The sequence below is a fragment of the Elephas maximus genome, chromosome 10, assembly GCF_024166365.1.
Source record: "Elephas maximus indicus isolate mEleMax1 chromosome 10, mEleMax1 primary haplotype, whole genome shotgun sequence".
NCBI lineage: Eukaryota > Metazoa > Chordata > Mammalia > Proboscidea > Elephantidae > Elephas > Elephas maximus.
Genome location: NC_064828.1, coordinates 14,114,491 through 14,130,423, shown reverse-complemented (window position 1 = coordinate 14,130,423; position 15,933 = coordinate 14,114,491). Strand labels below are relative to the sequence as shown.

Genomic DNA, 15,933 nt, shown 5'->3' with positions numbered 1-15,933 from the left:
CTCTCTGCCACAGAGTGGCTCAAGCTGCGTCCTTCTGGAAGAATGGAGGTCCGAGGCCTCAAAGCTCCAGGCCAGCGTCCTTGTCCCCCTTCTCCAGACAGACCATAGTTCCCATTGAGAACTGAGGCACAGGAGTGAGTCGCAGGAAGGCAGGAAAGGGGGAGAGGGACAGGAATCAGGAGGGGGAGCAGGGCCGAGTGTCCAAGACTCCCCCGGGGTTCTGAAGAAACTGCACCTCATATTTGAGCTGTGCTACCACCAAGTTGTTGGCCTGGGGCCTCAGTGTTCGGAACAGCCCTCTCTGGTCCTCCATCCAGGACAGGAGATCTTCACAGGAGCTATAGAAGCCAAACAAGGCCACTGCCTCCTCCAGCTGGGCCCTGCGGTGCTGAGAAGTGGCAAACCAGGGGCAGGGTGAGGGCTAGCACTCCCCAGGGTGCTCAGAGCAGGTTGAGGGGTCCCGCCCCACCAGCAGAGCCCAGGTCCAGGGCCATAGGTGGTCCTGTCCCTCCACGGAGCCCTGTGCCCTCTGTCAGGACCTTCTGGGGCAAGGGGGGTGGGAGCTGGCAAGAATGCAGGGTCGTGGTGAAAGACAGAGGCTGCCCTCATCCCACCCTGCTCTGCTCAAAGCCTGTCAGTGCCGCCACTGCTCTGGGGGAAAATCCACACCTCCTGTGGGACTTGGCTCTGCCTGGTGAACCCCCTGCTTCTCCTCTAGCCACTGCCTCCCTGGCCACTGTGCTCCAGGTAGTCTGGCCTTCACTTCCCCCACTGGACCTCCTTCCTGCCTTTGCATGGCCACTCCCTCCTCCTATTCCTCCTCGCCTTACTGCCCTCTGCTTCTTGCTGTTCAAGCCTCAGCTTAAACATCCTTTCCTCAGCGATGCCTTCCCTGGCCCCCCCAGGCTGACCCATCGCACCCACATCCGCCCAGTGACTTGTCTGGCAGCCCCTCCACCATGATGTAAGTTCCTTGGGGGCGCTCATGGCATAGGGTCTAGCACAGAGCAGGTGCTCAAGGAACACTTCCTGAAGACAGGGTGTCACCTCTGCCAGGGCCTGGAGGCCCTCATAGTCCTGCCTCAGGCGGTCCTGTGTCTGGAGTATGGTGTTGGGGTCAAAGTCAGGGTCAGATGTGCTCCAGGCCCCCTGGTTCCTTCGGCCTTCTCCCAGAGGGATCAGGGAAGATGTTGCCTATGCAGACAGAGGGCAGTGTGTCCAGAGGGGGTATCCACCAGCCCAAGAAGAGGAAGCTATAGCAGGGTGGGGCCTGCAGTCATACCTGGGGCTCCTGCTCCACACCAAAGCTGAGGGCCACCTTGGCCTGGCAGACCTCCTGGTCCTTCAGCTCCCAGGTGTCAGGGCCCTTCTGGCGTCCTGGCTCCAGCGCCTCTCCTGGGAGCCAGGTGAAGTGCGCCCCTGTGGGAGCGCAGGCTCTGGGAGCTGCTCGGGTTACACCCTCTTCTCCACCCAACAGCTCTTCAGTAGAGGGCGAGATGATTTACTGCTTACTGCTTCCCTGGGCCTGGCCTTGTGCCAGGAGCCTGGGGTTGGGGGGTGGTGGCTAAAGGAGAAGGACGAGGGCAGGGCCTTCCCACCTAGGGGCTTACGATTCCTCACAGACCCGGAGCAATTGGGACAGGACCCAGGACTGTCCAAAGACAAGCAAATGTGCGCGGTGCTCTGGGGGAGAAGGCCAGGACAGTCTGGGGCAGTAGGAACGGTTTCAAGGACAAGAAGCAGCAGCATTATCAGAAGAGGCAGGCAGAGGACAGGGAAGCCCAGGCTGGGCTCCTCCCTTCCTCCCTCGCTCTGTACCTCTGCCCCCAGGCAAGTATCAGACAGCAGCCTCTGCCCAGGCTGCCTGGACTTGGGCTGAAGGGACTGGAGAAAAGAAAATTGTTGTTGTTAGTTGCTGTCGATTCAATTCCAACTCATGGTGACCCCACGTGTGCAGACTAGAACTGCTCCATGGGGTTTTAAGGACTGGAGACCTTTCAAAAGCAGAGTACCAGGCCTGTCTTCCAAGGCACCTCTGGCTGGGTTTGAACTGTAAACCTTTCAGCTAGTAGTCAAACACTTAACCGTTTGCACCACCCAGGTTCTCCAGAGGAGAAAAGCAAAAGGCAAGGGAAAAAAATTGGAAAGGGAGAGAGAACAAAGTAAAGCACGGAGCAGGAGAAGGAAGACTCAGAAAATTCTGGGCTGGAAGAAGACTGCCTACGCCACCATGTCAGCTACCCCATGTCTGGTGTGAAACCACCTCCTCCTGTGGCTGTCTGGTGACAGGAACTCACTTCTGCGTAGCTCCAAGCCCCTCCTCCTCCTGAGCCCCAATTGGCCTCCCCTTAGTATCTTGCCTCAGTCCTCAGATGCCCTAGAGAGCCACACAGAATAAGCACAGACTAAACCCCTCGCTCATGACACCCTATTGAGGCTCCAACATGGGTTCTTCACAAGTCACCAGAGACATCCTGGAGACAACAGTGTCCCCCCTATAGAAAGGGGGGGGGGTGTGAGCTCTCTCAGGAGCGATACCCCAGCTCTCTTACCTTTGTAGGTGATGTGTGCCTGGACCTGGGGCCATGGGTGCTGGCTGCCTGGTGCTGCCAAGATTTGGGTCCCACCCTGGGGTCGCCCACTCGTGTCCCCATCAATCCTGCTCCAGCCTTCTGGGGACTTCCCCTGTGTGGAGGCGGTGGAGATGTCTTCACTCAGTGGCCAAAATGACTCCTCGCCCCCAGCAGAGAGGGCCCCTCTCCACCCCTACCCAGAATTGCTGGGCAAAGCAAGGGACTGGAAGTGCCAGGGGCCAGTCTAACACCCTAGCAATCCAGCACCGGCTGAGCAATAGAGGACCCAAAAGGAGGATGAGTAGTCTCTCATTCATTTAAACAATTCAAGCTGGAGAAACAGAGCCCGGGCACACACCAGGAAGACAGTATCAGTCTGATAACAAAAGCACAACGTGTCACTAACATCCGTGCTCCTAGTTAAACACCACAGATACATGGGGTGGGGGGGGGTAGGAACAGCCTTGGGCCCGGTGTGGGAGGCACCTCCACCAGGTATAATGGCAGCTCCTTGGGCAGTAATTTGGCCTTCCTGAGCCTTGTTCAATGAGTTGGAATCAAGTTGACAGCAACGGGTTTGGTTTTTTTGCCTTGGTTAGTTCATCTGTAAAGTGAGGGGGTTGGAGCAGACAGTTGCTAACATACTATGAATCAGATTTTAAAAAATCATTAATTATGTCATCCAGGGAATAAATACAAAGGAAAAAGTGGAGAGATCAGTCTAGGCTAAATTAAAACTATGTAACTTTCAGACCTCAAGGGGATGTGAGGTGCCAAAGAACAGGTCAGTGCAGGCTGGGACCAGAACCCAGGGCCCCTGTTTTCTAGCCAGCAACTGACTCCTCTGCCAGGTGCCTCCTGAGTTACAGAGGACCTGAGCTGCAGCTCAGTGGGTGGATGGGACATCACTGGGCAGAGAGAAGGAGAAGAGGTGCTGGGCAGGAAGAAGCATGCTGGTGTGGCAAACAGATCACAGACTGAAGCTCCCTTGGGGCTGGAGGAAGGGGAGGCAAAAATGTGAGGCCAGGGTCTAAGGGCCCTATTGACTTGAGCTACATGAGGCACACTGGCCAGGAATCAAACCCAGGGCTCCCCCAGGAACAACCACGGGTTAGTGATTAAAAAAAAAATTGATTAGGTCCTCCAAAACCCACAAGAGCCAAGTCAGGATGAAGAGCCAAACATTTCAGAATGTCCGAGTGGAAACAGGCTTAAGGATGCTTTAGTCATGAAAGCAAAGGGGGCATTCCTGGAGGAACCTCTTAATGCTTGGAAACCACTGGGCAAAGGGAGCCGCCAACCTGCCTGCCCTTGTGATGACCCCAATATGCTTGGGAAGACAGGACTCCTGTTAACCCTGGGCTGGGGCAGCAGGCAAGACGGTGCTGATGGGGGGCACCCCCAAGCCCAGGTAAGGCAGGGGACTGTCCCATTTTCACCCTCTGTGAGGCCCAGCGGCAACAGACAGAGCATGGGAGATGGTCCCGGTCCCTGCCCGCCCGCCCTATGCCCGCTCCCTGCCCGCACCGTGAGCGACGCCCGGGCAGCGGCCGCCCGCGCTTGTTGGTCCAGCCGCCGCAGCTCGGCCCCGAAAGCCCGTACCGCGCGCTCCAGCCGCAGGTGGCGCAGCATCAGGGCCTCGGCGCCCACCTGGTCCTGCCCACAGGATGTGCTGTCCAGCAGCGACCGCCGCTCGCGCAGCCACGAGGCCGCCTCCGCAGCGTCCGCGAAGTACTGCGGGGTGGAGGGACGTGCCGAGGTGGGGGTGCGGGGCTAGAAGCACCGGCCCCAAGAGCCCCACCGGTCCTGCCACCGCGGTACCTGCTGGACGAGTAGGGCTGCCTGAAGCCGCGCGCCCAGCCCCGCCACCCGGGTCCGGAGCAGCTGCCACGCGCCTTGCACGGCCTCGGCCCGTGCCCGGGGATCCGGCTGCGTCAGAGGTCCCCTGGCGCCGAGATCGCGCCCCCTCTGCACGAGATCCGCGCACACGTCCCGGTGGCGGAGGACCTGGGCTTCCAGGGCCTATGGGAGGGCAGTGCAGGGCACCAGATGAAGGGAAGAGAAAGGGGAGGGGGCAGGAGTCCTAGGAGGGGCGGGCACAGAGGTGGGGGCCGGCGGGGACGGAGGGGGCGGGCACCTTGTGCTTCTGCAGGGCCGTGGAGAGCTGGCTGAGATCCCTGCCCCGGGCCGCAGTCTCCACCAGCTGCCTGCACTCCCTCAGCCAGGCTTCCTCCTCCTCACAGCTGTGCAGAAACGTTGCCCGCTGCAGGGCCTGCTCCAGCAGAGCGCGCCTGAGGGGCCGGGAGCCGCCGAGGGTCAGTGGAGGGCGTTCCCCACCACGGGACAGCCTGCCCTCTTAGGGTGTTTTTTTCTGGACTACCGAAGAGGTGAGACAGAGGCCCTGGGCGGCATTAAGTGTAGAGGAAGTAGCCCAGTGAGCAGTATTTTAACCTGGGGCAGGCGGTGATTAGGGTTACAGAGACGTTCTGGAGAAAGCAGAGGAGCCGGATCGGGACTCTTACCGCGCCCTGACTAGAGACTCCAGGCCCTGGTGGAGCTGGGTCAGCCCCTGGGCTTTGGCCTGCAGCACCTGCACACTGTCGCCAGCGGAAGAGTCCAGCTGGCTGGTCTGCTGGGCAAGATGGCTGACGTGGGTTCCGTGGGCGGAGACCTGGACCTCCAACAGCTCGTGCCTCTGCAGCCGCTCTACGACTTCTGCCACCTGCTGCCCACAGGCCGCGGAGCCAGCTGGCACCTGGCCAGAGAGGGGCGGTCATTCCAGACCCAGGGAGCTAGGGAAGGGCCCGCACCCTGCTGTATTCCCCAGGGGCCTGCTAGTCCAGGGCCGACCTGCAGCTCCTTGAGCTGGTCGGAGACCGCCTCCACCTCCTGCAGCAGGCTCTGCACCACCTGGCTGCTTGCCATCTGCTTCCTCTGCCCTTGGAGATGCTGAAGGAGCCTCTCCCAGCGTCGGGTGATCTCCATCTGTCTGGAGGAGGTCAGAATAGAGTGGTCTCCAGGGGGCTGGGGCGGAGAAGCTACCTTGGGGTCTCCAGCCAGTGGAGGAGCCTGAGCTCTGCGGAGGGGGCAGGGTCTGTGGGCGTGAGCACCCTGGTAGAGGGACAGCTGGGGTAGTGTGTCCTGTTTTTGGACACAGACCAAGAAGCCAGAAAGAAGGCCTGGAAGGCTCACTCCTTCAGGGCTTCCTTATCCTCCTTTCTAGTCTCCATCACAGCTGATGGTAGCTCCATCCTTCCAGGCACCCCAGCCAAAACCTCAGTTCCTCACTTTTCCACACCCCACATCTGACCTGTCTGAAAATCCTATTGGCACTACCTTCAAAATATATCCAGAATCCCACCACTCATCACCTCCAGCGCTTCCACCCAAGTCATCTCTGTCTTGGATTATTGCAATAGTTTCGTAACTAGTCTACGAGTCTGCCTTTGCCCTTCAGTCAGCTCCCAACACAGCATCCAGAGTAATCATTTTAAAAGTTGGGTCCTGTCACTCCTCTGCTCAGACCCTCTGATGGTTTCCCATCTTTCCCTGGGTAACACCCAGCTTCACTGCCCTGCAAGGCCCAGCATGATCTCTGGCTCCCACCCCTGCACCTCCCGACCTCATCCTTACTGCCTCCAGCCTCCATGCTGTTTTCCCAACGTGCCAGGCGTGCGCTGTCTCTGGGCTCTGCACTTGCCATTCCTTCTGCCTACAATAGTCCTTCCCCTCATGTCTGTATGGCCAGCCCCGCAAACTTCGTTCTGGTCTTTGCTCAAAAGTCAACTTCCCAGTAAAGACTCACCTGGCCACCTGCTCTAAAGTTTTATCCCCTCCAACCTCCCACCTTGACACCTCTCATTTCCCTGTCTCACTTTGTTTTTTTTTTTTTTTTAATCACTATTTCACATATTTTCTCATTTGCCTGTTTTCCTTAGTAATGTGTCAGCTCCACAAGGGCAGGGCTTTTGGGTTGTCCTGTTCGCTGCTAAATCTCCAGAACCTAGAACAGCACTTGGGACATAGTAGAAAACAAATTTGTTGCCATAGAGCCAATTCTGACTCATGGCGACCCCATGTGTTGCAGAGTAGAACTGCACTCCACAGAATTTTCAACAGGCTGTGATCTTTCAGAAGTAGGTCACTGGACCTTTTTTCTTAGGCACTTCTGCATAAATTTGAACTTCCATCCTTCTGGTTAATAGTCAAGTGCTTAACTGTTTTTGCCATCCGAGGACTCCTTTGGGACAAAGTAGACACTCAGTAAATACTTGTTGAATGAATTAATAAGAGGCTTCCTGGAAAGGACAATACTTTATCAAAGGGGGTGATTTATGGATGGTGGGATTTCAGGCTTCTGTGGGAGATAGGTCTTTTTAAAGAGAGCTCTGAACCCATAAATCACCCCTTTCCTCTGTGGCCAGGAGTGGGCATGTGAAAGGGTGGGGTTGTGGTGGGAAAACCTCGGCGTGTTGTGAGGACAGTTCACCTGCCCAGGGCTTACCTGTGGGCCACATCTGCCCAGCCATGGTACCTCTCCTGCCGGAGAATGTCTGCAATCTCGGCTAGGGCCTGGAAGCGCCCCTCCTGGGGCAGGAGGCCAGCCTCCAGCATGCCCAGCCTCTGGGTGGCTGCCTCCACCAGGGCTGGGCTGGCCAGCAGGGCTCCCACCTGGTCCAGCCCATGTTCCGTGTGCATCAGGAAGCTCTCCCGAAGGACCACCTTTCGCTGGAAGCGCCGGGCCAGGGTTTCTAGCCGCTCCAGCTGCAGTAGTTGCTGCTGCAGGGCCTGGCTCCGTGCAGCCTCTGCCCGCTCCAGCCCTGCCCAGCGCTGGGACAGCGCTGCAGGGCCCAGGCCCTCACAAGGCAGGAAGGGCCTTCGGTTCTGGGCTCGGAGCGCTGTCTGCAGCCGAAAGAGCAGGGCCTCCGTGGCCCCTCGCTGCTGCAGCCGTGGTGGCTTTTCCTGGGTGCGGAAGGAGGCAAAGGCCACCAGTAGCTGGCTCATGGCAGGCAGTGAGTCTGGGAAATCCCGTGCCTCCAGCTGCACCTGCTTCTCTGCAATCCAGCGTAGCAGGTCGGCCACCAGCTGCTCATACTGGGTCTGCAGCTCCTCTGTCTCCTGGAGCTGAAGCAGAATCTGGGGGGGCGGGGCGTGGGATGGGGTCAGAGCAGCACCTCAGGCAGGCCTTGGGACTAAGGCCCTGCCCTTTTTGGATGCTGAGTGCCAGCCAGAGTTCCCAAGATGGGCTGTAGCTCCTTCCCACAGCTGAGGATGCACTAAATTGGGAGGCTACCCTCCAGCCCCCAGAGAAGTGGGTTGGCCTGTGTTGCCCACTTACACCCAGGAGTATGTGGGGGAGCCTCTAGATGTTTGCGGGGAGAGGCTGCGTCTTACCTTCCTCTGACTTGTTTTACCCCACTTGGCTTTCCTTCCGTGTGGAGGCCTTTCAGAGCGCTATTCTTTTGCTGGACCTTCCTTCCCTTTCCCCAAGGCCTACCCCACTAAAGCAGCTCAGCGCCCTTGGCCTGTATCACCTCCCAGCCCCCAACTGAGACACCAACCCTGAGAGTGGCCCTCCCAGGCCTCTGACATCACATCCAGAGAGTGAGAAAGCCCTCCGAAAACATGGACTCAGCACGCCCCGACACAGCGGAGCCTCCTCCATGCCTGTCCTTGTGGACCATCTAAGCCCCAGCTCGTCTATAGCCGGTAATCCCATTGGGAGTTTAACAGCCTGAGAGCGCAGGGGGAGGGGCAGGAGGAGGCACTGGCTTCCCCTGGGGGCTCACTGCCTGCTGAGCACCTTACTTATGGTCCCTTGAAAACTCACACATACCATAAACCAAACCAGTTGCCATCCAGTTGACTCTGACTCATGGTGACCCCGTGCGCGTCAGAGTAAAACTGTGTTCCATAGGGTTTTCAATGCTGACTTTTTGGAAGTAAATTGCCAGGCCTTTCTTCTGAGGCACCTCTGGTGGACTTACGCTGCCAGGCTTTTGGTTAGCAGCTGAGAGCCTAACTGCCCCACCCAGGGACTCCTGAACGCTCGCAATAGCCTTCTATTATCCGGGCATTATCATCTCCCCTTTACAAACGGAGCACAGCAAAGCTAGACCTGTGTCGCCCACACTCACTGCAACGCCGCCATGGCTCCCTGGGCCGGCCCTGCCTTGATCACCAACCTTAGCGAGCCTCCTCTGAACAGTCTGGCCCTGGTGCAGGCGGGAGAAATGGTGGTAGTAGAGGGAGACGTAGGTCATGATGGAGCGCTCGTCAGGCTGCAGAGCCGCCACGTCCTCGGGGTCCAGCAGCCGGGCAATGCCCAGCTCCTGCTCGGCCACGTGGAAAGCCAGGTGGAGGTTGTGCAGGGGGCGCTCCGGGAGCAGGGAGCTGTAGTCAATCAGGTCTGGCCTGGGCAGGGAAAGGGAAGGGTTCCACACCAGGAGTAATGTATTGCAGACTCCCTCTTATTGGTCATTCACACTTTAGTGTGAATCAGTCTATCAGGCTTCCTCTTGACAGTTATCTGAAAACCTGGCTGGAGGGATAGGGTTTTGCTGGAGAGAGATGGGGGTTAATTTGGCTTAGGGGCCAGAGCCTGTGGGCTGGGGAAGAAGCTCCAAAAGAGCAGGGCATCATCTGTCAGGGAGAGGGCTGTGAATATAATTGAGGGCACAGAGTGGAGAAAGACAGGGTCAAGCATACCCGGCCAATTCCATGGCATTTCCTTGGGAGGCTAATCAGAGGCCAGGGACTAAGATACCAACCCTGTCTACCCCAGTGCTCCACTCTGGCCTCACCTGCCCTCAGCATCAGAGGGAACATGGGAGAATAGGCAGGTTGAGGACACAGGACCCCAAGGGACCCAACCCCTGGAGCAGCTGGCTCAGGTGGAGCACTTCAGGAAGAAGGCTGAGGCCTGTCTCAGGGCAGGTCGGGGCTGGGAGGGCACTGGTTCCTCCCACATGCACACATGCACACTCATGCACACACACATGCACATACATACACTCACGTGCACACAGACATGCACATGCATACACTCATGCACACACACTTGCACACACACAGGCACACACTCATGCACACACACACATGCACATACCCACATGCACACACATGCACACATACACTCACACACATGCACGCATACACTCACACACGTGCACATACACTCACACACGTGCGCACACACACTTGCATAACACACATGCGCACACATGTGCGCACACATACACATGCACACATACACACGCGCACACACACGTGCACACACACTCACACGTGCACACATACACTCACACGTGCACACATACACACACGTGCACATACACACACATGCACACACACTCACGTACACACATGCACACTCACGTGCACACACACATGCACACACTCACATACACACATACACACGCACGTACATGCTCACGCACACACACACCTGTGGGCATGGATGAGGGCGTTGAAGCCGAGCCCATCTCTCCAGCTGCAGGAGAAGTCAGTGATGCTCACGTTGCAGTAGCTGGCTGTCTTCCGCTGGCACCAGATCAGCAGAGCTTCCTTGGCAGACAGCAGGGCTGCGCTGGCCCCAAACTCCTCCTGCAGGATGGGGAGTGGGGTCACCATGCTGGAAAGGGGTGGGGAGACAGGAGAGCCTGCGGCTGGGGGAGAGGCAGGCCTGGGTCTCTCCACCCTGCAGGCACCTGCTGACTTCCTGCTCTTCAGAAACCCGGTTCTGCCATTTCCTCCATGGTGGGGCAGGGTTGGGGGGTAAGAGAAAGATTGTCCTTCCAAAGAAGCAGGGTGGCTCACAGCTACCACTTCAGAGCAGCTGGCTTCGCAGTCACAGCTGCAAACGAAAGCCCCCGTTTGTTGAGCCCTTTTTGGACCAGGCATCATCTACACTACCTAGGGCCTCAAAATCAGGTGGGGCTTCACTAGACCAGCTCACCTTCACCACAGGCTTTCTGTAAGCCAGGCCCTGTGCCCCACGCACCTCGCTCTCAACCCCTCGCAGCCTATGAAGTTGGCACCATTATTATTTACATCCCACAGAGGACAAAAGGAGGTTCAGGAGGAGAGATGAGGACGCTGCCCAGGGTTCCTCACTCGAGTGGGGAGGGGCTGGACCAGACCCAGGAACGTCCGTGAGAGCCCCCGGGCTGGGAATGACTCATCTGCGGCTGGGCTCCATTCCCCCACCCTCGTGTGCGTTTCTCTTGATAATTTCCCTTTTTCTGCCACCCTGGGATTCCACATGCCCTCCCTCACCTCCTCTTCTTTCCACTTGACTCTTCTTTCTCTGCTCCTTCCTCCCTCTCCTACTTCTTGGCCCTGCCTTCCATCCTAGTCCCTCTCCCTCCTTCACGGGTACCCTCCTTCCGGACCCTCCTTCCCTTGATCCCTCACCCTCAGGGCCCCCACTGCTCACTTCTCCTCTCCCTCTTCCTCTCACTTTCTCCTCTCCTGATGCTCTCTGAGCACTTCCCCCATCAACCAATTCCTGTTTTTGAACTCCAAATGTCACACAGGGCAGGCTGCATCCCTCTCCTCCCCGGGCATGGGACTTGGGGGGACAGAGCGTGGACACCAGCACAGGGAGGCAGAGAGGGGCCTCAGGGTCCTGGAGCCAGGCTCTACCCAGACACCCCAAGGGGCTGGGCCTGGGTAAGGCTGGGGTGTGGTAGAAAGCCTGAGCCTGCCAGGAGACCGGTTCACACACCCAGGCAGATGTGACCTGGGGAGGTGCTCTGGGGATGAACCTGTGAGGGTACAGGGTCAGCCTGATCCAGAGAACCTCTGGGTCACGCCTGAGATGGCTGCAGACAAGTGGAACCAGCGGGAAGGACAGTGGTCTGGCTGGTCAGGGGACGGTGATGACTTGTTGCTTTGAAGGGAAAGGGGCACTTGAAACTGGTTTGGGGGCCTGGGGAGCTTAGCTTCCTGAAAGGGCCTCAGGCCAGCTAGAAATTCATCCATCCATTCAGTCGTCAGATATTTATTGAGCACCTGCTGTGTGCTAAGTTTTGGGGACCCAGATGGAAAAGGCTCCTACTCTCTGGGGCTCACAGTAACTTCTTGAGTTTCAAGGGTCATCCTGTTTTGAGCCACATTTATGGCTTCTTTTCAGTAGAGTCATTTCTCCTGGTTGGGGTTCTTAACCTACTGGAAATCAATTTTTAAGCGGTGGTTTGGAAACTGTGAAACTATGAAAATTGACGATAAAAAGGACTTTGTGTTTATATCCCTTTCTGATCCAATTGTGGGGAGAAAAAAGAGAGTGGAGGAAGACGGGGGAACACAAGAAAGCACTGTAAGGATACCGGGGACTTTGTAAACCTTCAAGGCTGGGGAATCCTCTACAACATTTGATTTCCCCCACCAGCACATTCTGGTGTAATGAAAGTTGCAGGGTTTCAAGGCCAAGTGTAGAACAACAGCTCTGGCCCCCTCCCTCCTTCAGTGGTACCCTCCTTCGGTCCACCGCCTCCCTCACTCCTACTCTTCCTCTCACTTGGTGGCAGGGGTGGATTAACCTGTAAGCAAGGTATGCACGGGCTTAATTGTGTTCACTTACTGATCTGTAGTGCGCAGTTTCACATGGGTTTTACCACGTCTTTGATGTGGTGAAAAGCAGGTGACATTGCACACTCCAGATTTAGTAAGCAAGCACAAGTAACTCTGTGCGTACCTTGCTTATTGGGAAATCTGTGCCTGCTTACTAACGAAAGGCGGGTGCTGGCCAGTCATCTCAGCCCTTCAGTAGTGAGTGCCTTGAAACTCATGATCCCAGCTCTCACTTCAGCAAATGACAATATCACTGACGCTCTGGATTCTTTACCTGTGGTTGAAGAGTGAATGCTGATTTTATGGGCGCCAAGGATCTGCTGTGGGAGCATAGGAGTTGGACGGAACTGCTCTGTCCCCAGGGCCAGAAGTGAGGCCGGGGCTGGGAGGGGCTGGGGCAGGTCACTAGGAGCTGGGGGCCAAGACATACCCTGTCCAGGGAGATGTGGGAAATCTGGAAACGAAGAATGATGACCCAGATGAGTCCCAGGATGAGCGTCCGGTCTCCGTCCACAATGTTCTCTGGCCCAATCAGGGGTATTGGCACCTGTGGGCACAGTTGGTTGGGCTCAGCCACAGAGCCTACGTGCCAGAGAGGACTCCAGCAGCTGGCTGCTAGATGGAGGGTCCTGGAATCCATCCTGCCCCAGCCAGGAGTACCTCAAGGGAGATGCAGGCAGGGGGACAAAGCCAGACAAGCAAATGCTTTCTAGGTGGCTGGGGCTTTGGCTCCAAGCCCATCCGAGGTGCAGCCATAAGTTGGTGAACTGGGTTGGACCGCTGGAGCTGGAGGACTCCTTGTGGGTGAGCCACAGGTAAACCGAGGTGTGTTGGGGTGGGGTGGGGAGGAAATAAGGATCATGACAATGAATGCGTGAACTAAACACACAACTGTCCATTTCCAACTCCCAGGTCATGTCGGGATGTCCAGGGGGTGGTTGGGTGGCCTAGATGAGAGGCAGTGAGGAGGCATCTGAGCCCTCTCCCCACACTCACACCTGAACTTCAGCCCTCTTCATCGTCTCCGAGGGAGTCTGTTAGAAATTCAGATTCCCAAACCCCACCCAATCAGACTGTCTTGGGCCAGGGCCCGGAATCTGTATTTTAGCAAACGCCTCCGTGATTCCCACGCACACTAAAGTTGAGAACCTGCTGCCCTAGATCTTGCACCTGAACAGGGAGGATGCAAGGAACCAAGGGGAGAACCAAAGTCCTCACGGCCTGCAAAGCCACCAGCCCCCATCACCCCTGGCCCAGGACATTCTTTAGTCCCTTGACATTCTAAGCACGGTCCTGCCGCAGGGCCTTTGCACTAGCTGTTCCTGGCAGCTAAAATATCACCCCCCCACCCCCAGATAGCCAAACACTGTCTCTTTCTCTTCCTTTAAGCCTTTACTCAAATGCTGCTCTCTCAAAGAAGCCTTCCACCCTGACCGCCGTATTTAAATGGGAACCCGAGAATGAGTCCTCCCACCCAAACACACATGCCTGAGCTCCTCTCCCTGCTCAGTTATTTTTTCCCACATCACCAATCATTTTCTAACATACATATAATAGTTCACATATTTATTGTTTATTAACTGCCTGCCCTGCTAGGATGTATGCCCCAAGCTGGCCGGAACCTTGGGTGTGTTCCCTGGTGTTTCCCAGGCTCTCCGGTAGAGGGCTTGGCTCATAGTGGGTAACCAATCGGTATTTATTAAATGAAGACAGGAAGCGGGAAAGACTGTCCGTGAGACCTGGAGGGCAGCTGGCTTCAGCAGCCACCCTTACTCAGGTCACCTCCCTGATCTAAGGTAAAGGGAGTTTCCCTGGGGTGTGGCCTGCACCACCTTTTATCTTAAGAGATAAAAGGGAAGAGAAGCAAGCAGAGAGTTGGGAACCTCATACCACCAAGAAAACAGCACCAGGAGCAGAGGGCGCCTTTGGACCCAGGATCCCTGCGCCTGAGAAGCCCCTTGACCATGGGAAGATTGAGGACAAGGACCTTCCTCCAGAGCCAACAGAGACAGAAAGCCTTCCCCTGGAGCTGAGGCCTTGGATTTGGACTTTTAGCCTACTTTACTGTGAGGAAGTAAATTTCTCTGTGTTAAAGCCATCCGCTTGTGGTATGTCTGCTACGGCAGCACTAGATGACCAAGACACTGGTATTCCCCTCGGGTACACTTGGCTGCATCCTGACTGGACCCTAACTGATTTCACCCCGTGCCCTTCCCTCTTCTCTGCGGCACACCCGATCCCTTCCGTGTTTACCGCAGCCTGGAGTTGGAGTGTCTGGTCAGTGGGGCGTTGGAGCTGGCTCACACCAGCTCACGAAAGCTTGAAATCAGCCATGGTGGGAACAGTGAAAAAACAGCCGCCGTAGAGGAGGCTCCCTCGTGCGTCAGAGCGGAACTGCGCTTATAGGGTACTCGATGGCTGATTTTTTAGAAGACTGCCAGGTCTTTCCTCAGGTGCGCCTCTGGGTGGACTCTACTGGACGAGTGTGTTAACCGTTTATACCACCCAGGAGCTTCTGGTAGGAACAGTAACACTGTGGAAATTAGGAAGGCTACAAGCCAGGGCTTCTATTGCCCTCCACAGAGCTGGCTGTTGTTCAGCACACTGATCTGGGTTCAGTTAAACCGTCCCCTCTGAGACTGCTGGCTTCTTGGGGTCAGAGTCTGGACTTTGCTTATTGTACTCCCCAGAGACTGGCATGGTGTGCCCTACTTATGAACAGTGTGTTTGGGGGCAACTCCCTTGGCCTTTCTTGAACACAGCAGCCTTGTGTATAGTGAAGACAACATGTCACTTTCACAGGGCTGTATGTCAATGTGAGGTGCTGCCTGTCAAAGCTCCAGGACAGCTGCAAAGCCTCTGACAAGGGCCGTGGGCTCACCACTTTCCCTAAGTTCCCGAGGGAAGATGGCCGGCTCATGGGGCATTGTCCCAGTGACCAGATAGGGCCTGGTGTCCTGTGGCTGGCAGCTTTCTCTGGGACCACAGTCACTCGCCTTCCCTCTACTGTGGTTTCTTACCTCCCTGGCTTCCCTCCAGCACCCCTGCCTCCCAGGGGGTCCACGTAATCTCCGCTTTAGGGGGATCGGTCCTCCCTATTCCTGGTTCTCAATATAAACGACCCCTGCGTGGCCCCCTAACACAGTCCCCTCACAGTCATGAGGATCTGTTATGGATTGAATTGTGTTCCTCCAAAATATGTGTCATAAATCCTAACGCTTATACCTGTGGCTAGGAGCTCTGGTGGCACAATGGTTAAGTGCTTGGCTGTTAACCGAAAGGTCAGTGGTTCAAACCCACCAGTGGCTCTGCAGGAGAAAAGACCTGGTGATCTGCTCCCATAAAGATTATAGCCTTGGAAACCTTATGGGACAGTTTTACTTTGTGCTATAGGGTCTCTATGAGTAGGAATCAACTTGAGGGCACATAACGACATTACAACCTGTGGATGTAATCCAAATTTTCTTTATGTTGAGTTCGTTATACGTACAGGAGGTGTTTTAACCCAGTCACTTTTCAGATATAAACGGAACCTATTAGGCACAGGAGCAAGCCAGATGCCACATCATGTGAAGATCACCAAGGGACTGAAGAACAGGCACTGAAAAGACACAAGGGCCTTCCCCCAGAGCCTACAGAGAAAGGAAGCCTTCCCCTAGAGCTGGTGCCTTCAATTTGGACTTCTAGCCTCCTAAACTGTGAGAAAATAAACATCTGCTCATTAAAGCTGCCCACTTGTGGTATTTCTATTATAGCAGCGCTAGGAAACCAAGACAGGGTCCCTCTG

At 56.2% G+C, this 15,933-nt stretch overlaps 1 protein-coding gene across 1 annotated transcript in view; it reads right to left on the bottom strand.

The window, feature by feature from the left end:
• SPTBN5 (spectrin beta, non-erythrocytic 5) overlaps positions 1-15,933 on the bottom strand; it is a 60,244-nt gene that overhangs the window by 43,155 nt on the left and 1,156 nt on the right. The window contains exons 3-15 of the mRNA XM_049897657.1: positions 12,577-12,693; positions 10,021-10,178; positions 8,759-8,987; positions 7,078-7,709; positions 5,424-5,562; positions 5,096-5,328; positions 4,711-4,864; positions 4,395-4,595; positions 4,101-4,307; positions 2,553-2,685; positions 1,283-1,419; positions 1,048-1,194; positions 236-388 (exon numbers count right to left, since the gene is read on the bottom strand). Coding sequence (XP_049753614.1) covers positions 236-388; positions 1,048-1,194; positions 1,283-1,419; positions 2,553-2,685; positions 4,101-4,307; positions 4,395-4,595; positions 4,711-4,864; positions 5,096-5,328; positions 5,424-5,562; positions 7,078-7,709; positions 8,759-8,987; positions 10,021-10,178; positions 12,577-12,693 — 2,640 coding nt within the window. The remainder of the gene's footprint in view (positions 1-235; positions 389-1,047; positions 1,195-1,282; positions 1,420-2,552; positions 2,686-4,100; positions 4,308-4,394; positions 4,596-4,710; positions 4,865-5,095; positions 5,329-5,423; positions 5,563-7,077; positions 7,710-8,758; positions 8,988-10,020; positions 10,179-12,576; positions 12,694-15,933) is intronic.